The sequence below is a fragment of the Capricornis sumatraensis genome, chromosome 5 (genome assembly GCF_032405125.1).
Source record: "Capricornis sumatraensis isolate serow.1 chromosome 5, serow.2, whole genome shotgun sequence".
NCBI classification, from domain to species: Eukaryota; Metazoa; Chordata; class Mammalia; order Artiodactyla; family Bovidae; genus Capricornis; species Capricornis sumatraensis.
In genome coordinates, this window is record NC_091073.1 from 98,662,490 (window position 1) to 98,690,376 (window position 27,887).

Consider the following 27,887-nt stretch of genomic DNA (forward strand, 5'->3'; position numbering starts at 1 on the left):
AAATTATAAACACCTAAACATGCTTCTAAAACAAATCTGGCTGAAGAAAAGGCTGATGTTCATAAAGAAGAAAGAATGATACAGTGAACATAATCTAAAAGATTAGTGTATTTGACCCCATAAAGATGAGTCAAGTGAAGAAAAATTTGTGAGAAATATACTATAAATAACATTTAATTAGAGAAAAGATTATTTACTCATTTTAACAGAAGTACCAAAAAATTTACCACATTTGCAATGCAGTGTCTTCTTGAAGTGTGAAGTCAAACTAATTCATTAAAATATTTTTAATAAAAGCTATAGTAAGTATATGTTGGCTGAAACATTTGTGAAGACAAATTAATATATGAAAGCTACCCAGAGTATAGTAACCCATACCACCCTTAGTAGGCAAACAAAATCTTTCCTTTTTTAACAAGTACCATTACTTCATGTGAAATATTTACTGTATGTTGCATTTTTGACACATAAACTTTAATATAAGAAATGACATATTATCTTTTATTTTTTATAATTGTGAAGTAGATACACAAACTTTTGAAATGGTAGACTTAGACTGTAAAATGTTCTTATATTTAACATGCTTAATTGGCATTGTATCCTAACAAATTTAGCACATATCAAAAGCAGTTATAAGATAGAAACCTCCTTTCTTTTGGACATCTGACTTTTTAAAAACAGGAACAAGATTTACAAATTATACAAAAGCAGCAGCATATATAACACCGACATGGAGTTTTTGAGAAGGTACTGGTTTCCCAGGTAAAGCAGTCTCTAATATGTCAACCCAGAAAACATATACAGATGCTAGCTAGCCTTAGATATACTACTTATACATTTAAAAAAATAGATGGAGAGTCAAGCAAAACTTACAAAATTTGGTAATTTCCTACTTTCCAGATATTTTGAACACATCTAAGAAATTTAAACAGATAAGATAGAATATGATCTTAAAGAAGGGAACTCAATATTAGGGAATAGTGAAACTGAGTTATTAAAACCAAGGCAATTGTTTTCTTGATGTCTTCAGTCTCTTCACTAAGACCTAAATAGTTTAATTCTATCAGCTAAATTTAACCCAAGTTGACTTTTTATTTTTCTGTTTAGTTTACGGTCTTTTAGTCACATCAAGTCTTTGATGTAATTTTACACTCACAGCACATTACAATTCAGACAAGGTGTGTTTCAAGTGCTTAATAGCCTTCGGTGGCTGCTGTAATTGAACAGCTCAGGTGTAAAGAGACATAAAGAGATACATGTGCACATGTGATTTCAAACCACTTCTTGGTGATAAGAAGCTAAGTTGACAGGTACCAGGAGAGGTAACAGTCAGAGGGTCTGGGGGACTTGGGTGGCGGTGGTGGGAATGGAAAGGGGATGGGGAGGGGATAGTCCCCTGGGAAAGCAACGTTTAGGCAGAACTTAGAAGGGTGCTGAGGAGGGTCAGAAAGACCAAGAGTGGGGCAGGAATGTCTCAGGCAGTGGGAGTGCGTGGGAGCCACTGAGAGGGCCAGTCTGGCTGGGGCAGGGAAGGAGAGAGGCAAGGCAAGACTAGAGTGGAAGGGGTTGAGGGCATCACAGAGAAGACCATGCAGCATTTTTCAATCCATGTTCAAAAACTATGAACTTCATAGAGAGCTGACTTTTTAAACATTCATACCATTCTTTCAATAATATTTTTAAAATACACATGAATTAACATTATTTAGAAGTTTATCTCATTTCTTTAAATCTGGGCCTTGGGCTGATTTGCCAAACACTGGGGAAATATAGACATTAAAAAAAGTGAGCAATTTGCTTGTTTCTTTTTAATTATTTATACTAAATAATTCAATTGAAAAAACAATTTTGTGGGGAACAATACGGTGAATGATTCTTATTTGGCGGTTACAATGAAGAAGTACTCAAATTAATTAAGGGGTAACCACACTGTTTTGTGTCAACAAAAATCTGAAGGGTTGTAGTTTTTTCTGAAATGATAAAAAATTGAAGGTAATTTTTCTTGGTGTAGAATATGTTTCACACTAGCTATTTTCTGTTACATCTAAAGAGTTTGTAACATACACATAGTATCTTATTTCAGAAGAGGCAGTGACTCAGATGCTTAGATTCAGTCAAATGAAGTCCAAATGTTTGGAATTAAATTATCCACTACTCTCCAAAAATCCACAAAATATTCACACCAGAGAGGCCAAGATTAACTCTCCTAAAAAAAGAAAAAAAAAAAAATTAGTGAAATTGATTGCAAAGCATTTAAGGTATTTCCCCCCCCCCAAATAACAGGAGTCTTTACAAGGAATACAAGTTTAATTGACATTTAGTGCTTTTCTGCAGTTATGTTATACATGGTTTATCAGATGAATTCTAGTAACAGTTATTACTTTCTTACCTGTGCTTAAAACCCAAATTTAGAACAAATGGTTTATGGAGTGTTGAAAATTAATTCTTCAGTGGAACTCAAGAAATACTATAACAGATGGAGTTAACAGGACAATTTTAGCAAGTAAGTAAAAGTGTCAATTAAATTTTTTAAAATGGAGATTTAGAGATGCTAGGCCTTTTAGAGAACTTTACATACTTGATTTCAATTAGAAGTTTTCTAATTATTTGGGATGCTTCAGTAAATACAGGTATTACTAATACAGCTTAAATTAAGCCTTACTGCACATAATATAAAGAAAAATCTACTCCCTAGAGTAATACAACTGTATTCAAAGTAAGAGGGAAGCAGAAGAGGGCCAAAAGAGAACAGTGACTCATCCAACAGGATGACAAAGGAGAACTACACATCTCCACTATCTGGAGCTAGAAGAGTTTTAAGTGGTTGCTTTTGGGAGGTGGGCTTGGGGAATACTGGGAATGCCTTATTTCTGTCATGAAATTTTAGCACACTGTGACTTTTAAAATTATGAGTTTGTATTACTTTTAATAAAAAAATTTTAAATATACCAAAAATGTCCTTCAAAAAGGGTAATTTCATCAACTGTGTTTTTCTCCATACCCTCAACAACATGGCAAATGAGAAATTTCAGTATGATAGGGAAAAAAAAATTACAATTATAATGCTTTGTCTCAGTTTGTCACTTAGTTTCAAACTTTATTTATGGTGTCTTTTGCTAAACAGGACACTTTACTGTGCAGTCAATTCTGTCTAGATTTTTTTCCTTCTTGGAAGTAAAACATTCATATCATTCTAGTAACTGCACAAATACGTGGCACTGAATTGGTAATGTATTTGTATCAATCTGCTGTATTATGGGCATGATCCCAAGTGGACTATATTTGAGCCACTTGCTTATTTCCTTTATGACACAGGAGGGCAGTTTTTAACATTTGGTTGTTCTACAATGTATTAAAAAGATCAATCATATTTTAAAAGCTAGTAATTTCAGTTTTTTTCCCCTGGATTGAAAAAAATCAAATAAATAACAGATTAATTTTAGTTTAAAATGTTTCACTTATATTTCCACATATAAGGGGCTCATTCAGAGAAAATAAGCACTTTAAGAACTGTATCAATTCTTTTGGGCCTCTGAGTAAATCACTGTCCCACTAAGTACTTTAAACTATGGCATTCAACACAAACTTGTATCAGTTATCAATTTAGATTTTTAGAGGAAAAGATAAATTTTCAATTAAAATATTCACTATTTAAAATACTGCTAAATTAATTCCCCACTTCAAAAGAGCCTTCCAGAAACACTTTTAAATGAAGAATTACAAAGCCATAGCACATCCCATCTTTCTAATATATGTGTATCTATAACCAAATGCTGCTAGAAAATTTAGGGAAAAAAGTCTATTTATTGACACAGAAAAATATCCAAGCTACACCATAAGATTAAAAGGCAGCTCACAGGGTAATATGTTTGGGTACAATATATTTTTAAACAATATGAGAAAGAAAAACAGAATCAACTTTCCCCATAAAGTAACTGGAAAAACATACACCTCAAACTGATAACCCAGTGGATACCTTGAAGGAGTGGCATTGAGAGAGAGTTGATCAGAGGGGAGTTTTCAATTTCTAGTTTATACACTGCTGTACTGTTTAAATATTTCTATATTGAGCATGCATTATTTTTGTAATTAAAAAATAAAAAAGAACCATGGTAGCAGAGATGCCTGACAAAAGTGAGTTTCCTATTTAATCTTTCTTACATTAAAAAAATACATGCTATAGGAAGCTGACAAATTTCTTAGAAAGCTGTTTATAAATTTCAGTTTATGTCCTAAAATCTTTGCATCTAATATGTTTAATTAAAGATAGAAAAAAAAAACAACAGAAAGATAGGAATTTGTCTTTCTCCAGTGCAGTGCTGTCCAACAGAAAGATTAAAAACTAAACAGTAAAAAGAAACAGGTGAAAATAATTTTATACTTCATTTAACTCAGTATATCCAACATATTATTTCAACATGTAATCAATACACAAAATTATTAAAGAGGTATTTCACTTTATGATTTGATACTAGGTCTTTAAATTCTAGTCTACATATTTCACACTATAGTGCGTGTGCACATGCTCAGTTGTGTCTGACTCTTCGCAACCCCATGGACTGCTACCCTCCAGGCACCTCTGTCCATGAAATTTCCCAGGCAAGAATACTGGAGTGGGTTGCCATTTCCTCCTCCAGGGGACCTTTTACATTGACAGCCCATCTCAGTCTAGACTAGTCATGTTTCAAATGCTCAATACCACACACATGTGGCTGGTGGCTGCTGTGTGGGACAGTGCCGTTCTAAACCTGTATTAAATAGGACACGTAAATAGAACTGAACAGAAACATGCAGATCAGAGCTGAACAGACTGATGCTTTCTACTCAGCTCTTTCCTTTTCATTTTTTTAGCCTCAGGTTACTTAGTGCAGGCAGAGATGCACCCAGAACCCAGATTCTCAGACTTCCAGCCCATGCATTACCAGATTTACCCAGCATTAGCTGGGGTCCATTTACTTCACATACTGTTTTGAAGCGCTGAAATTTCAAATCACCAAAATGACAAGACAGCAATTTTGAGTTTACTGTAACAGTATGTGATCTTCATTACTAAGTATTTAGAAGACACAAAGTAAATAATTTCAACTGACCATTTTTCCATTCCAATTAACAGTATTATGGAATGGGTGCTGACTCAGTCTCTTTGGAAGTGTAAATATTTTGCAGAAGGCTCTGTGTCTGAAATGGGATAGCCTAAACAAACAGGACTCCAGTTGGTTTGTTTGTTTTTTTAATTTTAAAGTGGCGAGAGCCTGATATATCTGAATTTTCCCTCTGGGGAAACACCACTGTAAAAGCCAATAATGTGGTCGAATTGTCTTTTTATCAATAGGGAAATGGATTAATGGACTTGCTCAAGATGGCAGAAATGGTTAGTGAAAGCGCTGAGCTAGTACTAGAAACCATATCTTGTATTGTTTAGTCCACAAATCTTTTCACTATATGATGCTGCCTTCTGCAGAATCCGAACATAAGAAAAAGTGTATAAAATAAGTACTTGTATTTTTAAAGCATTAATACCTACCCAAGCATTCCTGACTCTTTGGTTTTTATAATGTAGAGGAACATCAACAGTGTATGAAACATATTATTTCGGCCCTGGAACAAAGACAAAAAAACCCACCAAGATTTAAACCAAACCAGGACAAAAATTCAGTCTGAGTGGTAAGTGTGGATCCTATCAATTTATATTCTACTAATTCAGAATTCCATGTAATTCAGGCTTTCATTCATTCATTAAACAAAGTACCTACTTTTGTGCTATAAGTGGGACTTCTGTGGTGAATAAAACAGAGAGGATCCATGTAATCAAGGAGCTTAAAGTCTAGCAGAAGGAAAAGGCAGACAGGAAACTCAGAACTAACGTGTGATGAATGTTATGAGAGAGGAGGAGGTGCAGGGTGCCATGGGAACAAATACATAAAAACTAGAGCAGTGAAGCAATGCCTCCCTGAGAAGAGATATTTTTAAGTTGAGACCTGAAAGATAAGCAGAAATAAACACACTGGGAAGTTCCCACACGAGGGGAGCAGCATTTACGAAGGACTGGATGAGAGATACTCTGAAGCTGGTACCTCTGTATCCTACACACAAAACACTACCCCCAAAAGCAACAGTTTAAACAAAAGTTTTGAGATTAAAAAACCTTTAATCACACTTTAAAATATATTATGATATATAACAGTATAAGTAATATATTAAATGTAAATTTATTTTATCTACAAGGGACAAGGCAGTATTTTGCTAGCACTAAACTCAAACTATTGACAGCTCCTGATCGAGATTTTCAGTTTACTGATTAACTTATACCTGTCCACTCTGATTTAAGTGTTTTGCCTAAAATATCTTTAGGATATATGATTTTTAAAGACAGTGTTTCTTTAAATGGCCCAAATTATTTACACTTACAAAGCTGAAATATTAAACTAAAAAAAAATGAAATATTCTCTCCTGGGTATCTGACAGAATGAAGAATATAATTTATGATTTAGTCTATGTAAAATTTCTTTAGTAAAGATGCTGGTAACAAAATAACCACAAAGGTCATCAACAGAACTGACGTTTATAATTAAGAGTAAAATGCCTGGATAGAAGTATAAACTGGTACAATAAATTTTTTCATATAGTAATTTGATAATATATTTTAACAGCCTTGAAAATATTCTATTACCTAGAATTCCATTTTTTGACTTTGAGCTAAAAAATTACCCAAAATATAGACAGTTATATGCATAAAGGTATTTACGACAATGAAGAATTAGAAACATCCAAGATGTCCAACTGTAGGGAGTGGTTGCATAAATTATATCTTTATTATGAAGTTTTAAAATAGTCATTAAAAAGTGTTTTTATGAAGACTTTTGAAGTCATGGAAAATTATGTTATAATGTTAATTTTTTAAAGGATATAGAACTATACAAATAATATGATTTCAACCCATAAAAAAGTACAGAGAAAACCAAAATGAAAAAAAAAAACACTAAATAGTAACAGCTTCCTCTAAATAATGGAATGAATTTTTCTTCCTTTTCTTCATACTTTTCCAAATTAAGTATATATTACTTTCAGAATTTTTTTAAAAAAGGGATATAAAAATAGCACTTTCCCCCTAACTTAAGAAGTTTACCTATTTCATAAAGAGAATCTAATTTTAAAAGAAATATCAAAGTAAGTCATCCATGACATCAGTAATAGCAACTGCTCTATTTAGAAGCACCTTTGGAAGATTGTAGACATGGCGCTGGTAGGTGAGCTCATAATGGGGAGGGTTGACAGCACTCTGATAAATGCAGAAAACGTTCTCATTTGTCACATCTGTAAAGGAAACAGGCTACATTAAAAACCAAACGAAAAGCCCCCACTACATTATTTTACGTGAAAAGCTCAACTCATTCTTTTAGGAGAGGTTGTTTATACCTGGTTTATTTGGTGTCTGAACAAAGTGCTGAGAAGTAAATGTTTTTCCATCAGGATATTTAGGATGTGGAGGTAATCTGGAATCAAGGTAGGTGCAAAATACATGCATGATGATCTGAAGACAAGGAAATAATTTTTCAAAGTCAGCATGAAAACCTATGTGTGGTACTTTTCAAACATCTGTTTATAATGATTGCAATTTTTAAATTGTTCCCCAGAGAAAGAATTAGCAAAAATGCTTTTAAGTGGTTATATTTGTAAGATGAAATCTATAAAATGAAAAGATAAAAGACATTCCTAATGTTGTGGTAAGTGGATTATTCACCCTCATATAGTTAATTAACAGCAAAATCAAGATAAAATACACATATATTTAATTCTTGAATATCAGCATTTAAAACTTCATTTTCACATGCAACAGTCATTTTAAGAAAACAAACATAATTCTGAGAAACTATTAAATGCTCAAAACTTTACAATCTTTGATCTCATAAATCTAATTCTAGGAATGTTTCTTAAAGTCATAACCCCAAATTAGAAGGAAACATGCATTATGTTACTCCCAACGGTATTTAAGATAGAAAAACAAAAATCCTGCCCCTTGCCCCCGCCACTACATATTTCCAAAACTTTCAGGTCAGTTAAATGACAGTGAGTAATAATGCAAATACTTAAACACTGAAAAGTGAAAGAAAGCAGGACACAAATTTTACAATTACATCTATGATAAAAAAACATTAAAAATAGCACAATCTAAGTAAAGAAAAAATAAGAAAATACACCAAGATATTAACAGTGGTTGGGTTAAGATGCCAGTACAATTTTAATTTTTTATTTCTACTTAATTTCTAAAGTTTTTTTATTAAAAAAAAATTTCTTTTTTTCTTTTTCAGCCATGGCATGCAGCTTGCAGGATCTTAGTTCCCTGACCAGGGATTGAACCTGGGCTTACAGCAGTGAAAGCAGTGAGTCCTAACCACTGGACCACCAAGGAATTCCCTCTATGTTCTTTTAATGCTTATTTTATAATGGAAAAATAAACCCATAACAAAAATGTCAAACTGAGAAAAATAAAAATAAATAAATAATAAAACAAAAATAAAATAAAATAAGTAAAAATAAAAATAAAACTGAGGACTTACAGCAGAATCCGTGGGCAGGTCTGTATCCCACTTGCGACCTTTAAAGTCTCCACCTCTATTCCATCGAAACGAGCTCATACAGCCTCCCTGAGAAAGTTCTGTAGCAACATAGGTGAAATTTAAAAAGCTAAGAATGTATAAGAAAGAAGAAACAGGCTAAGGGGTTACAACAATGAAAGTATGTCATCTTAAAAACCCAATCAAAACATTCCAACAAAGAAATACACGATATAAAAAATTAATTTAAATAGCATCATGAAGAAAGAATAAGATAAATCCAGTGGAAGACGAGATTACTGTTCTGGATTCTTAAAAAAGGCAATGTCACATGGGGAGAGAAAAGCTGGCAGAAATGTTTTAGACAGAAAAGAAAAGAGAAAGCAGCACAATGTAATGTGTGAGCATAAACTATTCCACTCGGGGAAAAAGGGCATGTAACAGTCTCCGGACAAAGGGGAAATCTGAATATCAACTGGATCATCAGATATAGAAATATTCATTCTTAAGGTCTGATAATTGTATTACGGGTAGGTTACAGTCCATGGGGTCGCAAAGAGTCGGACACGACTGAGCGACTTCGCTTTCACTTTTCAGGATGTTCTTACTTTTAGGAACTCATGTGCTGAGAAGTAATGATGTCCACAATGTTAAGAGCAAAAAAAGTGTGTGTGTATATATAAAATGCATGTGTGTACGTATATGTAGAGAGAATCAAATATGGTAAAAGGATGGTAACTGTTCAATCTAGAAGCCCCATATAAATGTTCACTGTGTTTTTTAAACATTTTTATACTTGACATATAAAACTTTATATATATATGTATACACACTCTGTATATATGTGCACACACACATCTTTTTTTGGATGTATAACTATCCTGTTAACTATGAGGCAAAGTGAAGAGTTAGTCACTCAGTTGTGCCCAGCTCTTTGCAACCCCATGGACTGTAGCCTGTCAGACTTCTTCATCCATGGGGTTTTCCAGGCAAGAATACTGGAGTGGGTTGCCATTTTCTCCTCCAGGAGATCTTCCCGAACCAGGGATCAAAGCTGGGCCTTCCGGCACTGGCAGGCGGATTTTTTATCTCTGCACCACCTGGCTATGTATATAAGCTATATTTTTCATAATATAAAAGTATGAGGTGTGATCACTGTTTGTGGTTCTCTTTTTAAAAGGCCTTATCCTCTTCTACAGATACATATCAAGATCCTTGCAGATAATCTGATGATGACATACAGAACTGGCCTCAAAGAATGCAGGAAGGGAGGAGGCAGATGGGACTATGGAAAGGGTGAGGGCTGCGCAGGGACTGATGGCTGCTAGAACTGGGTGCTGGGTAGAAGAAGGCTGAGCAGACTCTCGTGTCTAGTTTTAAGTATGTCTGGATTCTCCTCATACAGAACATTCCTGGGGAGGAGAGGATGGGGTGAATGAGGGAGTAGCACTGACATACACTGTCAAGCAGCTGGCCAGCGGGAAGCCGCAGCACAGCGCAGGGAGCTCAGCTCGGAGCTCTGTGACGACCCAGGTGGGTGAGACCTGCGGGGAGTGGTGCCAGGGAGGCTCATATGTCTGGCGGAAACTTACACATTGTAAAGCAATTATACTCAAAAAAAAGTCATGATACATGTTTATTCCTGAACCCTAGTCTAAGCCTAGAATACAGAAGGGGCAACATAACACTTGCAAATTAAGATTTATGATAAACCTAAAAAGTGAAATAATATTTCTAAAACTTGTTTTAGTGATGAGACCATTTTACAGAGTCTATCCAGACAAATGTAGGGAGCCATAAACAGAGTATGTGGGGGTATCAGGGAGGCTAAATATCCTGATTCTCAAGTCAGTCTCCTGAGAAGATTGTGTACGTGTGTATATGTGCACACTCTCTGTCACTCAGTCATGTCTGACTCTTTTGAGACTTCACAGACTGCAGCCCGCCCAGGCTCCTTTGTCTATGGGATTTTCCAGGCGAGAATACTGGAGTGGGTTGCCATTCTCTTCTCCAGAGGATCTTCCCAACCCAGGAAAATAACCAGGGTTATTTTCCCCAAATAATCAGGATATAACAGAAATATAAAGAAGCAACATATTACACATGACCTATCAAAACTGAGAGAAATAAGATCAGCATACTAAAATTATAAAGAATGTCACTGTGGCATCCACTCTTGGTGGTTTAAGAATAGAAAATGAATGAAATATTCACGTAAACCCATTTAGTCATATTTAAGTTTCCCTATATAGGACAAAATTATTACTGTATTCAAGGATAACCACATTATTTTGACCATTTTTAAGAGCTCTCATTTTTTTCCCTCTTCAAATCAATAATTACCTTTGATCCTGTCAAACAAGTATTCCTGATTTGGAGTGAGGTCTAGATACTGCACGATTGTATTCAGAGTTGGAATAAGTGGAGCTTTGACTAAAGCAGCCTGTTTCAAGCTAGTAATACTAGCCTCTGTTAAAATTAAAACACACAGGACACACAGGTTATTCTTCATGTCGACCTTCAAAAAAACTTCAAATGCTCTTCCCTGAATAGATGTTGAAGGAATAAATAAAAGCAACGATAGTTTATTTTAACAACCTGCATTATCTATTTTACCTACAATTTACTTGACCATTTCTGGCAAGGTGGCAATTATATAAACAACTAATACACAGGAGATTCTTGCGGGGTATATATATTAATAAAAAGATACACAATAGCTTTCAAAATCAGATTGAATTAAAAGATGTCTATATGCCACTAACAAGTGAAAACTTTATGACAGTGATTTCTCTCTTCATTTCATGAAAGACTACTATCCAAAGAAATTAATAAACCAACAGAAAGTTTCAAAATGTCCAACCTTATTATACAATGTTGAGAAAAGAGGCTTTCTTATAGGTGACATTATTGCTAGAATATAAATTCATTTTAAGCTTTTTGAAGGATTACGTACAAAGGCTTAATACATTTATACCTATTGAACTTACAACTTTACCTCTCAGAAATTACTGTAAAGAAGTAATTATAAATGTACACAAATATTAAGTAAAAGGACATTTACTCACAGCACTATTAGTAAGGGGAAAATCTTCTATTAAATAACAAAGATCAGTTAAATACAATATATTACATCCATAGAAAAGAAATATAAACTAGCCATAAAAATAGTACTGGAGAATACTTAACAAAAAGAAAAAGTGGAGGGAAAAAAGGAGGTATGACTTTAATTCAATTAAAGATATATACACATACATACTATTTGCTCAACTCCCAAATACATACTTTCCACATGTTAATGTTCTTAAATTATAACATACAACTGATATATACAGTATCATAGTATCTTTCTCCAAAAAAAGAATATACAATTGTAACTAAAACTGACTGATTCTCCATGTTTTTTTTTTAATTTATTTTTAAATTGATGGACAATTGCTTTACAGAATTTTATTGCTTTCTGCCATATAAAAACATGAATCGGCCATAGGTATACATATGTCCCCTCCTTCTTGAAAGATCTTTCTATGAAAACTAAAACTGAACAGTTTTCATGATTAAAGTAAAAAACAAAACAAAAAACCAACTGACAGATTGTGGTTATCTCCTGAAGTACAATCACAGGTAATATTCTTTGTGTATTTCTATGTTGTTGCTGTTTAGTTGCTGAGTTGTGTCCAACTCTTCTGTGACCCCATGGACTATAGCCCACCAGACTCCTCTGTCCATGGGATTTCCCAGGCAAGAATACTGGAGTGGGTTGCCATTTCCTTCTCCAGGGGATGTTCCCAAACCAGGGATTGAACCTACACTGGCAGGTGGATTCTTTACCAGCAGGAAAGCCCACTTTCCAAATTTTCTACAATGAACATACACATGTTGTTTTTGCAGTCATAAAACAATGCTGTTCTTTTCTAAAAAGCACATCACACTGGTAAAATGTGAAAGATACTTATTTTCATAGCTTATAAAAAATCTCAAAAAAGATAACTGTAAGTTCAAATAATACTACCAAGACCTAGGAAGTAACCCTTCCAACTTTGGAGTCAGAGGGCTCTGGCCTCAAATCACTGCTCTGTGACACTGGGCTAGTTACTTTACCTCTCTGAGTCTTAGCAGCCTATTCCATAAAATAGGCACTAAAAGCTAGCTTTCAAGGTTAATGTGAATGTTGTGTACATTACATATAAAACATCTGGGGACTTCCGCAATGCAGGGGGCCCAGGTTTGATCCCTGGTCCGGGAACTAGATCCCACATGCTGCAACTAAGTAAGACCCAGCATAGCCAAATAAATAAATAAACAAAAAAACTGGGGTACTCAGTAAATGTTGTTGTTCAGTCGCTCAGTTGTATCTGACTCTTTGTGACCCCTTGACTGCGGCACGTCAAGCTTTCCTGTCCTTCACTATCTCCCAGAGTTTGCTCAAACTCATGTCCACTGAGTCAATGATGCCAGTACTTTAGCAATGTACAATTCTATACTTAACCCAGAGAATAAAGACGGATGAAAAGATACCCAAAGCAAATGGAAAGTGTTAATTGCAATCCAAAGCTTTTACATATTTCAAAGAGAAATCCGTTCTCTAGAAAGATCTGGTTGACTAAAATACTCCTTGTATTTTTGAAACTTCACTACTTAGCACTAAGTAAGTTATAGTATATATACTTTAGGCAAATTATATTACACTAAACTTTAACAGTTTTATTTTTAGCAGATAAATTGAAAATTGAGGATTTTAAATTAGCATTGTTATACATTTTTTATGCTTTGTACAATTTTGTAATTAATATCTAATAAGCTACTTGTATAAAGAAAGAACTTGAATAAATAAAGAACATCTACAACTCAATAATAAAGACAACTCAATTTAAAAATGGGTAAAGGGGGAAAAAAAATGGGTAAAAGATCTGAAAAGGTATTTTCTCCTAAGATGATACATAAATGGCCCAGCACATGAATAGATGCTCAGTATTATTAGCCATCAGGAAAATGTAAAAAAAAAAGAAAAGAAAAAAAGGTAACAAAGGATGCTGTTAAATAGCCCATTACAAGAAGAAATTTTCCACTTGGCAGATTCACTGAAGGAACTCAAATGCTGGGCTCTGTTCTCACATACCTCCTATTTGCAGCTCTGGACAACCCATTCGCCTCATCTGCGTGCTGACAGACTCAATCTCTTGCACAAGCGGCACTAATATTGTCTCATTGATCCACTAGGGAGAAATGAGATGAACAATTTTACACACATAATTTTAAAGCATTTCTCAAAAGATTATTTTCATGAAAGTTTTTTTACTGTCTTGTACACTAATATTAATAGAGCACATAGTAAAAGAGAATGGAAGTAACAGCACCCAGAGTCTACAGAGTTAAGTAAATATGCTAACAAAATGTAAGTTAATGAAGTTATACTCTTAAATCAGATATGCCTGTTTGCCTGTTTTTTGACGATATAAAATTTACGGTTACATGTTAAGTTTTTCTTAAATTCTTCTTTCTATGATTATATATTAATACTTAGCTAAAAGGATCATCTTTAGTTTATATTTCCAGGGTAATCTGTCACATATTTATGCATGTAGCATTTTTTTACTGGTTTGTGATTAGTATAATAGTTTTTAAAACGAGCATAACTGATTCTCTCTCAGCAGGCTCCCTCAATTCCCTAACCATGTGGAAAACTGATATTATATTAAAACTAGTTTGTGACTATTATACTATTCACTTTAGGACTAGGAATTTCAAACACCACTTTGCATGCCTGATATCAAACTCATCCTGGTATGTGAAAAGACTGTTCAAAGAATCCACACCCAACCTGGTTTGTGTGTTATGGGTTTTGGGTGTGTGTGCAACACCAACTTCAACTACCCTTTCTGCTTCCACATTTCTGTTTAACCATAAAGCAGAAGGATGAGAAAAAGTTTCAGATCAAATACAAGTTATACAATTCTTAATAAAATTTTTGAATTAAAAAACCCCTGAAAATGATGTGTTTTTATAATTTAGTTAGCAAGAAAATTTGATATATTGGCAAGACCTGAATTGAATTCCTATGGAACTATTTTTAGACTTTATCTTACTCAGCATGATTGCTCATATGTTTTGCTGCAGAAACAATAATGTGGTTGATTACTGAGTACTAAAAAGATCCTGCTAGTGTATTATAAAATATATGGTATATGTATACACTGCTTTTCAAAAGAAACTACACAAAATCCCCTAAATTTCAGACCGTTGTAGCCTAAGGAATTCAGATCAAGGATTGTGTTTGCATTTCTTCCAAGCTAATACTCCTGACCAAGGCTTTGTCTTTTAAATATATTATCATTTTTAGATAAGCCTATAAGTGGAAATAAAAGGAAATACAGTTCTAGGAAATCATTTCACTTGTTCATTCTTCCAACATTTATTAAATGTATCCTACTTGCCAGCTGCATTTAGGCTGCAACAAAATTGTCTGAGATGCAGGAGGGAGATCCAGGCCTCACTCCTAGAAGGCCTCACTGAGTAGTTCTAGGGCTGGCTCTGGAATTTTTATTCAAAAAAGCCAACCAGGCTTCTGGCTCAATAAAGTAGCCTACTATTTTCACCATACCTTCTCTTGACACCCTATGTAAATTATAGCAAAAGAACAAAAAATGAGTACAAATGACTTCAATATATAATATTTCTAGAAGATGGGGAGTCAGTGAGTAAATGGTGGAGGATGAAACAGTGGAATAAGCTTCTACAGAGTCTAAGTGGAGCTTCCCGTAGTGGAGGAGGGGCCAATTTACCCCCTAGACCGGGGGACATGTGGGTACCACAGAGAGCAATAGAATGAGGTAGGGTTGAAACCAGGGAACTCACTCACTCTGTATGTGGGAGAGCTGGCTTTTGCCAACCTCCAGGCCAAAGATTAGAACGCTCTTCTCATGAAAAATTGAAGAAAAGGATACAATCTGAAGTAGCTTCAAGTATATGTTATGGTCTTTAACACTGAAGTTTTCAGAGAATAATGACCTCATTTTTGCTTCCCTCACATGTCTAGACACACAACAGGCTCTGATAGGAAAGCTCTCTGAAAAGCAAAATTGAGATGTTGGGAAAGGGAAGATCTTAATAACTAAATATACTGTTCCTTTATCCACTCAAAATACGGTGATTTGCTAAGTAGTGAGGGGGAAAAAGTCCCAAGAATGCAGATACCATGTGGTAAATGTCATGTTTATCCTTATGTGTGTCACCCATAGGGCAGTTTTAGTAATATTTAATTCTGATAGTCTAATAACTAACATCTCTAACTGATATGCTAATAACATACTTTGTATATGAAGAGGCACTAATACTGTCCACAGAGTAATGTCAAAACTCACATTTCTGAACTTAGCTGTCCATGAATCCATATGATCAAGAAGTTGTCTATTCATAGTTACTCTTGCCCAAACCTGTTAAAAAAAAAAAAGTTTAGAATCAGTAAGGAAAAGTCTTGCCAGGTTATCAGTCATCCCTTCCCCCAACCTCAGAAATATTTTGAATACTTTGGAAAAAACTTCATGATCATCAATACTGACCTGATTAACATGCAGTAGCTGCTATTCATGCACATACATTCAAAATTCCTTACATTGGTATGTTTAAACATTCTTTTTTTTTTAAGAAGAAAATTCAAAATCCTTTATTTGCTACTAAACTGATGAAACTACAAAATATTCTGTATCAAATGTATATTCTAGTCAAATGTTCTAATCCAAATGTTATTTTAAGAGCAAGAATCTTATATATGTTAAGTACAAATAGATACCTGAGATATCTTTTTATGAATGAGTGCCACAAAATTTGTTTTAGGTAGGACACTAATGTTAACTCTGTGTCGTAAAGAGTAAAATGTAGAATATAATTCAATTTTCAGTACACAAGTTAGCTAGGGGTCTTTCTAGTGTTTGAGAAAGTTGACAGTGAAGTCGCTCAGTTGTGTCCGACTCTTTGAGACGCTATGGACTGTAGTGGTTTGCCATTCCCTTCTCCAGAGGATGCTGCGACCCAGGGATTGAACCCAGGTCTCCCACACTGCGGGTGGACTCTCTACCATCTGAGCCAGCAGGAAAGCCCCTTTCTAGTGTATAACATGTGCCAGATTTACAGTTCTAGCCAGTAAAAGCGGATGTTACAGAAAACAACTTCCAGAAGTAGTAAAGAAGACTTCTGAACAACCTGTAAATCACAAACATCAAGTCACTTTTATTTTCCACTTACCTCCTCTGCAGCTTGTTTAGAGCTGAGATCGGCTTCATCTTTGTTAGCACATGGCGCCTGAGACCTACAGGCAAGCTGATACTGAAACTTCTTCAAAGTCTGTGCATAATCCCCCACAGAACGATTGTAGTTCCAGAAAGTAGGACTGGTGGACGGCGACGTAGAATCTGGGCTTCCTACAATGATGCATGTAAGGAGTATCAGTGTTGCGTACTGATTTTGATACCAGGGGCTGGTATATGAGCTCTGGCTATCTAGGAACCTATGCAATGGCAACCCAAGACAAAGCCTTCTCTCCTCCCAACATTATCTTTAGAGAAATGGAGTGCTTGTGCTAAACATTAAAAAGAACTTTTCCTGAGCAGTATCACTTTAACAGCCATAAGATTTCTAAGTGGTTGAAAGTGTCTGCTTATTTTTGTTGTAAAGTTAAGCTTGTTTCATTCTCTAAGACTTTCCGATGCTTCAGAGAGAAACAAAAGACAAATTTCATCAGGAAATAAATAGGCTAAGTTCTTGCTTGAATTTTTAGAAGCTCTTTCTGAATGGGATAACTACAGCCTCCTATTAATATACTAGTCTTTTGGCTAGCAGCTAAACTTAACTCTTCCCAGCACTACACTGTGGTCTATTAGTAATTCTTGTGTTGTATTAAAAGAGACTGTCTGCTGATTACACTTCTAAGTTTATCATTTTACTTTTAGGAAACATAAACAGTCACATTTAGGGACTTTACCACAGTACTTAACCACACTTTAAGGTTTATCTCCTTTCCCAAACAAAATCTGAGCTCCTTGAGGGCAGGGAGTATTTTTTTCCCTAGTTTAATCTAGCACATGTGTGCTCAATCATGTCTGACTCTTTATAACCCCATGCACTGTAGCCCACCAGGCTCCTCTGTCCATGGAATTTTCCAGGCAAGAATACTAGAGTGGGTTGCCATTTCCTACTCCAGGGGAATTTTCCCAACCCAGGGACTGAACCCAGGTCTTTTGCACTAGCAGGCGGGTTCTTTACCTCTGCGCCACCTGGGAAGCCCAGCATCTAGCACAATTCCTCAGCAAACAGCAAATTTTCAAGACAATCATATGATACTTTGTTGCTGTTCAGTCACTCAGTCCTATCTGACTCAGTCATGTCCGACTCTTCGTGGCCCCATGGACTGCAGCACCCCAGGTTTCCCTGTCCTTTACCATCTCCCAGAGCTTGGTCAAACTCACGTCCATTGATACTTAGGAAGAGTTTATTTTTTTCGAAGTTTAACTGATGTCAAAATATCAATTGATATTTCATACCCTCACAGAGAAATCACAAATAGAGACTAGTTTTTTTAATCTTAGCAGTATTTTTAAAAGGCATGACTGTAAAATAATACAACTGGTTTCCTTTTGATGTTTAGAGGCATGGAGGATGAGAAATCGTGAAAGGGACATGTGGCAGTGTTTCAAGTCACAGCATCAAAACCTTGGAGGCGAGCCAGTCTTATGCTGGTAGCACTGGTGAAAGTATGCTCCATACTGGCATAAAAATAATAGCTACGTATAATAAAGAAACATCACACCTGGTATGATATTTCCAAGTAGAACTTCTGGCAACACTGACTTAGCGGAATGAATTAATGTCAAGAAAAGTTTTAAACAAGTACAACGACTGAATAAATAGGGAATAAAAAAGGAAGAGACATGGGGTCATGATAAGAGCAAACAGTTTACCCTATTTTGACTAACTGTTTAGACTGTTAACTTTAAAAATGGTAATCAAGCTTTCTGAGGGGAAACCTGAACTTAAGGAAAATTTCAAAGAAGATTGGCTTTAGATGACAAAAGTTCTATGTAGATGACAGAAATACATTTTTATATCTGTTGTACATGAGCTAAAGTACAAGGAAAAGATATAGCAAGAAGCGACACAATAGGGCCTCTCTGTAATGACCATCACCACCAAAACAGCACAAAATCCGTAGCTGGACAACCCCAAAGACGTAAGAATAATAAAATATATAATTTAAATGAATAATGGAGCTTGCAGATATGTAATGGGAATAGCCGCTAAAAATGAAGAGGGAATTGAAAATCAGAGTGGCCAGTGGTCTGTGTGTGAAGTGACGCTGCGGTTGCTCTGGAGAATTTTGTAGGCTTTGGGAAACCTATCAGTGTGGATTTCAGTGCCTGGGAACTGGAAACGTGCACAAGGTATCGGGCTAGACTGAGACCTCCTTCCCACCTCTATTCCCTGCACCTGGCACACAGCTGAGGACCTCAAGGGGCTGTATTCTCAGTGGATAAGGAAGAGAACATCTGTTCACTGACACCAGCAGGTAACAAGGAAGCCTGTCTCTCTTAGGTTGTTTTTAAAAAGAAATCCTCAGAGATTTAAAAATTACAGATCCGCCTTCATGTGGGTTTACAGCACCCATTTACATTCCCTGTAAGGTCCAGGAACCTCCAAGCCCAGAAATTACTTAAATTAATTCAGGATCAATGATATTCCTCAATCACCAGAAAGAGGCAAATATGAAACTGCTAGGAGGAAACGAAAGGCTTCCATCCAGCCTGCCTAGGACAAAAAAAGCACAGATGAAACTCTACCGAAGACGAGCTTACCAAAAATGAAAAATGCGTAAAACACAAAGAAACTTATCTCCAAGCAAATGCATCAACAAGAAAAAAAATGTTAGTATGTAATCAAGAACTTTAGATAATGGAGCTATTGGACAGGAATTTTAAAGTATGCTTAAAGTGACTGAGATAAGAAAAAGAATGGAAAACATAAGAACAAAGCAAGATACTCTAAAATAAATCAGGCATATATCAAAGAGAAGCAAATAAAATGTTGAAACCAGGAAAAAAAAAAAAAGACAAATTAAAAAACTCAGTGAGTTAAACAGCAGTTTAAAGTTTAAATTAAAAAGACAGAACCATCGGTCCTAACTGGATAAAACAAATTGTGGGGTGAGGAGTAAAACAGAATGCTCTTCTTTATAGCAGAATGCCAAACTACTAAATGTACACTGAAGAAACGGAAATATTAGAAAGTCTCCATTTTGCAAGTACTACTGTAGTAACTCACTGGATCATCAATGGATGCTAAAACTGCTGGAGTAAAAGACTGCTTAAGGGAACAGGATAGTCATAAGTCTCAAAAGCATCATACTATAGATTGTTTATAAATTACAGAAGGGACAAGCTACTGTGAACAAACTGTGCCATCACTATGACCAGGAGATCCAATTTAACTTTGCCAATAGAGGGACAAATGATATCATGTATCCTCTGATGTGATGCACTGAAAGGAACATACCACCAGCTAAGTTTTATTCTTGCCAAAAAATATTTAAAATGAATCTAACAATGAGAAAACCATCACACAAATACAAATCTACAAAACTGGCCTTGTATCTTCAAAATGTAAATATCATAAAAGACAAAAAAGAGAACACACATTCATAAACGGTCCAGATGAAAAAAGACTAAAGAAGCCTGACAATTAAATGAAATATGTGGTCCCTGACTGGATCCTCCATCAATAAAAGAGCTACCAAGGTCATTATTGGGTCCACTGGAGGAAATGTAAACATGAAGAACAGTAGTAACTTAAATATGAAAATCATATGGTAGTCAGAAAGGAAAATGTCCTTGTTCTTAGGAGATGCATGTGAACTACCCTCTGAGAAACCTGTGTACAGGTCAAGGAGCGACAGTTTAGAACCAGATATGGAACAACAGATTGGTTCCAAATTGCAAAAGGAATCGGCAAGGCTATATATTGTCACCCTGCTTATTTAACTTCTATGGAGAGTACATCATGTGAAATGATGGGCTGGATGCAGCACAAGCTGGAATCAAGATTGCCAGGAGAAATATCAACAACCTCATAAATCCTGATGACACCACTCTAATGGCAGAAAATGAAGAGGAACTACAGAGCCTCTTGATGAGGGTGAAAGAGGAAAGTGAAAATGTTAGCTAAAAACTCAACATTCAAAAAGTGAAGATCATGGCATCTGGTTTCATCACTTCATGGCAAACAGAAGGGGAAAAAGTGGAAGCAGTGACAGACTTTATTTTCTTGGGCTCCAAAATCACTGCAGATGGTGACTGCAGCCATGAAATTAAAAGATGCTCCTTGCAAGGAAAGCTATGACAAACCCAGACAGTGTATCAAAAGGCAGAGACATCACTTTGACAACAAAGGTGTGTATAAGTCAAAGCTGTGGTTTTTCCAGTAGTCAGGTATGGATGTGAGAGCTCGATGATAAAGCAGGCTGAGCGCTGAAGAACAGATGCTTTTGAACTGTGGTGTTGGAGAGGACTCCTGAGAGGCCCCTAGATTACAAGGAAATCAAACCAGTCAATCCTAAAGGAAATCAACCCTGAATATTCGGTGGAAGGACTGATGCTGAAGCTGAGGCTTCAATATCTTGGCCACCTCATGCAAAGAATTATCTCAACGGCACAGACTGATGCTGCGAAAGACAGAAGGCAAAAGGAGAAGGAGATGACAGAGGATGAGATGGTTATATAGCATCACTGACTCAACAGACATGAATTTGAGCAAGCTCTAGGAGATAGTGAAAGACAGAGGAGTCTGGCGTGCTGCAGTCCATGGGGTCACAAAGAGTCGGACACAACTTAGCGACTGAACAACAAAGAGTATATGTGAGTGTCCATTTTCTCGTTACTGGAGAAAGGAGTTATAAATATGTAAAGGAAGGAGGCTAAGACAAACCCTGTATAGTTGGACTGGAATTGGAGGTATCATAGGAATTCATGGTTTTTAGATAGATGGATTCCCTGGTGGCTCAGACAGTAAAGAGTCTGCTTGCAATGTGGGAGAGCTGGGTTCGATCCCTGGGTCGGGAAGATCTCCTGGAGAAGGAAATGGCAACCCACTCCAATATTCTTGCCTGGAAAATCCCATGGACAGAGGACCCTGGTAGGCTACAGTCTGTAGGGGTGCAAGGAGTTGGACACAACTGACCGACTTCACTTTCACTTTCATGGATGGATGGAGAAATATACAAGTGTGTGTGTGTGAGTGTGTTTCCATATGTTTCCTAACTGTCTTGCTCAGTGGACTTAAGATTAACCATGGCATATCCAGTGCACAGACATTAATTACGAGATATCTTTCTCCACTAGAAGCAAACATGACCCCCTGGAAAAACAGACTAATTCCAAAGCTAGTTACTAGAGAAAGAGCCTGGAATATCTTATGGGAGGTGGGCTGGGGGTAGGGTTGGGGAAAGGGGGAGGAGTGTTCAAAGAATGATACCAGAAGAACACAGAAGCTAGACAATCATACTAGCCAAATCTGAGACAATCTAAGCATCAAAATAAATAACCTAACTGGAGAAAAGAAGCTCTACCTTACAGGAGAATACTAACAAATATAGATATTTAAGAAGTGGCTGTACAACAAACTGAATGTACATAATGCTAAATGATACACTTAAGATGTTTAAAATGGAAACTCTTTGTAAATTTAACCACACACACAAAAAAAGTTTATAAAAAACAAAAAAGGGATAAATAAAAAAAGGAATGAAAAAAATTAGAGAAGTACCATGACAACCAGTAACAATTAACTTTGAAAAGAATCTTAAAAGGGTATTAAAGCCATTAAGTGAAAATCTGATAAGGAAAAGGACATTTATAGTTTCAAAGTAGTTTTCCACAAAATACTAATACAGATTAATTCATACAAAATACTTAATTACCTAAAACCTATGGGCCCGGCAGGCTTAAAAGTATACAGATGGACATAGATACACAGGCAAATACCCAGAAGAAAATCAGTATAGCTGTTAATGTCAGACACAACAGACTCAAAGGCAAAAAGCCTAAGAGATAAAGATAAAAGGAGTAACTGACTAGAAGGATATTCTGAATTTACATGCAGGTAACATAATCGCATAAATATTTAGCAAATTTGACAGTTACAGGGAGACATTTATTGGGAAACAATCAGTGGGTGCATTTAGTACACTTTCTTAGTAACAAATTAAGCAGATCAAAATTAATAAAGAATTTAAGAATACCATTATGAAGCTTGACTCAACGAACAAACATGAAACCCAATATTTATAGACTATGCATTCTTTTCAACACACGAAGATCCACTCACAAAAAGTGGTCATAAATAGCAGCCCTAGGTACAAGTTTCAAAAACTATGAAAAAATTAATAGGGTACAGACCAAAATCTCTAGTCACCGTACAATTAACTTAGGAGAGGGGAAAAAAAAGATAACGAAGCCTTCCATTTCCCATATTTGGAAATTCAAAGCAACACCAATCACCCATCATACTTCCCAACAGTATTGCTAAATAACTTGTATAGGTCAAAGAAGAAATAAAAATGGAAGCCAGAAAATATCTGGCTGTGACAAAGGCAATGTAGAGGGTACACAGGGTTCTTTGAATTTTACTCTACAATTTTCGGTTTCCTTGAAATATTTCCAAATTTAAAAAGAAGAAAAAGCATGTATCGACAAATAACAAGGTAATATTGATTTGTTTCTTTGACATCTGTGGCACTTTCAGGCACAATTAAATTAAAAATCAATAGAGAGACTTCGAGTGACACAAAGAGCCATGGCCCAATAACGGGCTTCCTCGCTGTGGCCGTGCTTTAGCACCGAGGGCGCTGTCTGTGCAAGTTCCTGAGGGGGAAAAATCATTACTCGGCTCGATAACCTAATTTGGTTTCAAATAATTGACTTTGTAATAATCAAATCCACCCCAAAGAGATTAAGATTTGCTAACATTGTTTCCCAAGGTAAACGAGAGACAAGTTAAAAAATGTTCTGAAGAAAAGCAGCATGTCTGGTGTAAACCCATGCTTCCTCCATTCTCCCTGCTACACCGACCTTCGCAAGCACTACCCCAAAGAGACCACCCTCACTTCACCACGCCCTGCCAGACACCATTCAAAAACATTTTATAACCCCAACTTTTAAACAAATTATAAATTACGTTATATGAAAAAGTTTTAATCGTTAATGAAAGGTTTAAGATTTCTGCTAGCTCAGTTCTATTTTACGTCTTAAATTTTGGTGAACTTGATTCTAACAGCACAAAATACAAAAACAAAAAATAAATTCCTCTGCTAAGCTACACAAGGTGTATTAGTAAAAAGACTTAAAACATGCATGGGACCAAAGTAATAAAAATAATGGATGAACAACAGCACAACACCCCAAATATGTATATTTGTAAAATATATCCATACCCAGCTTAACTCTATGCTGTTTTTCTTCTTCACTTCTAAGGAAAGTATCCAAGGTTCGCAGGTCGGTCATGTAGTCTTCTTTGTCAGTAGGGGAGTTGTAGACGGTGGGTGAGGAACGGTAGCGAGATCTCAATCCACTGCTCTCCACTGGACCAACAGTGGTAGGATACGGAGAAGAAGGAGAGGGACTATAGCTTGCCAGCTGAACAAAGTAAAAGAACTTCATTTTATTTCTCTTTAATTGATATGTCTTTGTTTTGGTTTTTGAACTTTCAAAAAGTAACACACCAACTAGAATGGTCAAAATCCAGAGCACTGACAACATCAAATGCTGGCAAGGATGTACAGTAACAGGAACTTGGATTCATTGCTGGTAAGAATGCAAAACAGTAGTCATTTTGGAAGACAGTTTGGCACTTTTGTACAAAACTAAACCATACAATAGCAAACATCCTGCTCCCTCGCATTTACCCAAAAAAGCTGAAAATCTATATCCATACAAAGACTTGCACACAGGTCTTGTTTTCATTGCCAGACACTCCTCATTTAACAAGAGATATTAGGGAACCATCACCCCACATGCCATGCTGTATGCCCCCAAATAAAATTAAACAAATAAATAAATAAAGAGTCTGCAGAAAAATCCTAGACGGTTACCCTCAGTACATTGTCTTTTGCAAAAGCTAAATCTTTTTTTTTTTTTTTTGAGGATTCTTTTAAGATGTGATATAAAGAACTTCTAACTGAGTTCTATTCTTGGCTCTTTTTTGAATTTTTGGCTGTGCTGGGTCTTCACTGCTGTGCGAGCAGGTTTTTCTCTAGCTGTGGAGAGTGGGGGCTTCTCTCTCCTGTGTGGGCTTCTCATTGCAGTTGTTTCTCTTATTAAGCAGTGGCTGCACATGGGCACAGTAGCTGTGCCCCCAGGTTCTGGAGGGCAGGCTCAGTAACTGCAGTGCAAGGTTTAGTTGTCTCACGGCAATCTTCCCAGACTAGGGATCAAACCCATGTCTCCTGTACTGGCTGGCAGATTCCTCACCACTGAGCCACCAGGGAAGCCCTATTCTTGCCTCTTAAATAGGCAAATTTGGGCAAGTCAAGTACCCACTGGTTCTGGGTTTCTTGATTAAAAAAAAAAGGAGTTTTGACTCACTAGGTGATTTTCAATTCAAACCTCCCACTTCTAAAATAGTAATCAAAATAGTAGTAGTAAGAGAAGCAGTAAGTAAAATAGTAGGAGATAAGAGTCCTACCTTGTTATAACCACTGACGGGTGAGTAGGTCACTCCGGGGCTGTAAGAGCCACTGCCACCTGACGACAGACCCTGCAGCTGAGGGCTATATCCAGTTATACAGCTGGTGGTGAACTTGGGGCTGGTACTGGGTGAGCGAGATGGGCTATAACTTAACACACTCTGACCCTGAATTGAAGAAGGTGGAGAGGGAGGGATTTGGGCTGCTGCCAGATCACGTGGAGGAGTAGTCTGTACAACTAGAAGGAACAAATAACCGTGTGTTAAGTATACCGCCTGCCAAGGCAGGAGACACAAGAGATGAGAGTTCAACCCCTGGGTTAGGAAGATCCCCTGGAGGGGGAAATGGCAACCCACTCCCCAGACAGAGGAGCCCCGAGGGCCACAGTCCATAGATCAAAAATTTTACCAGTGAGTTTCAAAGAGTTGGAAAGTATCCACGACTGAGCAACTGAGCACACATACAGTAAATAAAGTTTCTATGAAAACAAATGCAATGAACTGAATCTTTTTTGGTCAGGGAAATGGCAAGTAAGTGTGACTTGGTTGTTAAATTACATAAAGTAGTATTACCAAAATATCACAAAAGGTTGTGTACCATTTTCCATCAAGTTAAAAATAAGAAACTGGCTTTAACGCAGCAAAAATTAGTCATTTAATTTTAACTGTAATTAAACAATGGAACAAACTTCCATGAGGCTATGTTATTTAATTTATATAAATAGGAATATAATCATTGATCTTAAGACAATTTATTGTAAAACTGTTTAATAGAGTTGAATCAGATGGCATTAGAAATCCCTTCTAGCTGAGTTTATGAGAAAATTAAATTGAGAGATTTACTGCCAAACTTTCCCCTCACCTTTGCAAAAGGTATAAAACACTTACCAGCTGTTTTCAACCCTAAAAGTGTTTGCTGTCCAGGGCTAACAACCAGACTTGTTGGTGCCACAGTGTATTTGAAATACCTCCAAAAATCAAATAAGGCGTTTAGACTGAAGAGAGATGCAAGGGCAAGCTCTGAAAGAGAACAATTTATTTTTTAAAAGGGGAGTGGAACATTTAAATGGGGGAAACAAAACCATGCATACTTTAGCAAATTAACAACAAAAAAATTAAAAACTATATTCTTATTCCTCATTAACAGTTAACATTTAATGAATGTCTATTATGTGTAGGGCATTTACCAGTGAGTTTCAAAATATTATCATTAATCCTTTTACAATAAACATTTTCACCTTTATTTTAGTTCTGCCAACAGTTGTAAAGAAGTCAGGTGACTTTTGCAATAGCACACAGCTAGTTACTAAAGCCATGATTCTAACTCAGGTATATAGATTCCAGAACTCTTGCTCTTCCACTTGCCCCATCACTTCCCTATCACAGACTTTAATGTATGTATTAGACTTTGGAATTTATTTTAATGGCCACAAAGATTCTTTATACCTAAGGACTACTTAAGAACAGAGAGAGGAAGGAATGAGGAAACTGAGGAAGGTATCAATGGGAAAAAAATTTGGTTGGTCTTGAAAGGTGAAAACGTAGAGAAGGAAGGCAATTCAGGGAGAATAACAAATACAAATCTTACCAGTTCCAAAGTTTATTTTTCTTCACAGAACTCATGATTACCTGAAATTGTACTGTTTATTAACTTGATTGTCTCTTCTACTAGAGTATTCCTCCCATGAGGGTACGGACCTTGTTCCCTTCCTGGTGTATTCCCAGTTTTGGGAACATAGCAGGCATTCAAATATGTGTTGAATGAAGGAATGAATACTAAGTTGAATTCAACTTGAGTGCAGTTTTTCATTGGGAGTAACTCTAAATCACAGTGAAAATTACTTACCTATATACCAGAGGGGCCAATATGTCACATTATAATAAGAACTAATCAATTTTCCAGTCCTGAAAAAAATCAGAAAGGCTTTTTAATATTAAGACAAAGATACATACACCCCAAAAATCAGAACACAAAACCTGTGGAACCAACTGTTGGCCTCTTCAATTTTTACTTTTTTCCCATTTTTTTTGGCTAATTAACTTACATTTCAGTATATATCATTCCAGCCATAGACACATTCAGGAGTCCCCAGGCTAAAACCACTTTCCTAGCTTCTGTTTCTCTTCTCATCTTGATGGTTCTGTCAATAAGGGAAGCACTTGGGTTTGGCTCCCCTTGCATCTGTTCAAAATCAAAAAGCTTAGGAATTAATCAAACGGAACTACTGCTCCATGTAAGAAATTAAACTTGTGTCTATTACAGTTGTTCAGTCACCCAGTGGGTAACTTAAAATTGCACATACTTTTTCCTCATCTTTCAAATGTTTTTCCAAGTTGTTTTTACCCTTTAATGTTAATACCCTTTAATATTAATTAATACCCTTTAATATGAAAAATGAATCCTAAATGACAGCTTCATTGGCATCACAGTGTACTCAACAGAGAACTGGGTGGTCCCTTCAGAGAATAACATTTCCAATAAAGAAAACCGTCTTACTTTGCAATTCAAGGGTTAGTGTTGTATTTTTGGAATGTGTAACAAGGACCAGGCCAAGACCTATAAGAAATCCAAAATACCAAGTTTGGTGAGAAAATATTCCAAATAAAATA

The 27,887-nt window shown here is 36.1% G+C and overlaps 1 protein-coding gene across 2 annotated transcripts; it reads right to left on the reverse strand.

Moving 5' to 3' along the window:
• Positions 1-397: 397 nt before the first annotated feature.
• TMEM209 (transmembrane protein 209) lies at positions 398-27,884 on the reverse strand. 2 transcript variants are annotated; one of them, XM_068972836.1, is made up of 15 exons: positions 27,775-27,884; positions 27,323-27,459; positions 27,124-27,182; positions 26,166-26,297; positions 25,278-25,516; positions 24,028-24,229; positions 16,797-16,972; positions 15,917-15,988; positions 13,675-13,771; positions 10,899-11,024; positions 8,559-8,656; positions 7,417-7,531; positions 7,217-7,314; positions 5,525-5,598; positions 398-2,206 (listed from the first exon to the last, which is right to left on the reverse strand). In XM_068972836.1, exons 2-15 carry the CDS (start codon positions 27,457-27,459, stop codon positions 2,152-2,154), a joined length of 1,680 nt encoding a protein of 559 aa, XP_068828937.1. In that variant the 5' UTR covers positions 27,775-27,884; the 3' UTR covers positions 398-2,151. The 2 variants fall into 2 exon arrangements, with proteins under 2 accessions (XP_068828937.1, XP_068828938.1); XM_068972837.1 differs by lacking the exon at positions 10,899-11,024.
• Positions 27,885-27,887: the final 3 nt, after the last annotated feature.

Bases quoted from the DNA above. Each gene is read 5' to 3' on its own strand.
- TMEM209 (XM_068972836.1), bottom strand. From the start codon at position 27,459: ATGCAAGGGGAGCCAAACCCAAGTGCTTCCCTTATTGACAGAACCATC. The intron at 24,230-25,277 runs GTAGGACTCTTA...TACTTTGTTCAG, and splicing joins CCGTCAGTGGTTATAACAAG to CTGGCAAGCTATAGTCCCTC. The intron at 7,315-7,416 runs GTATAAACAACC...TTTCCTTTACAG, and splicing joins TCAGACACCAAATAAACCAG to ATGTGACAAATGAGAACGTT.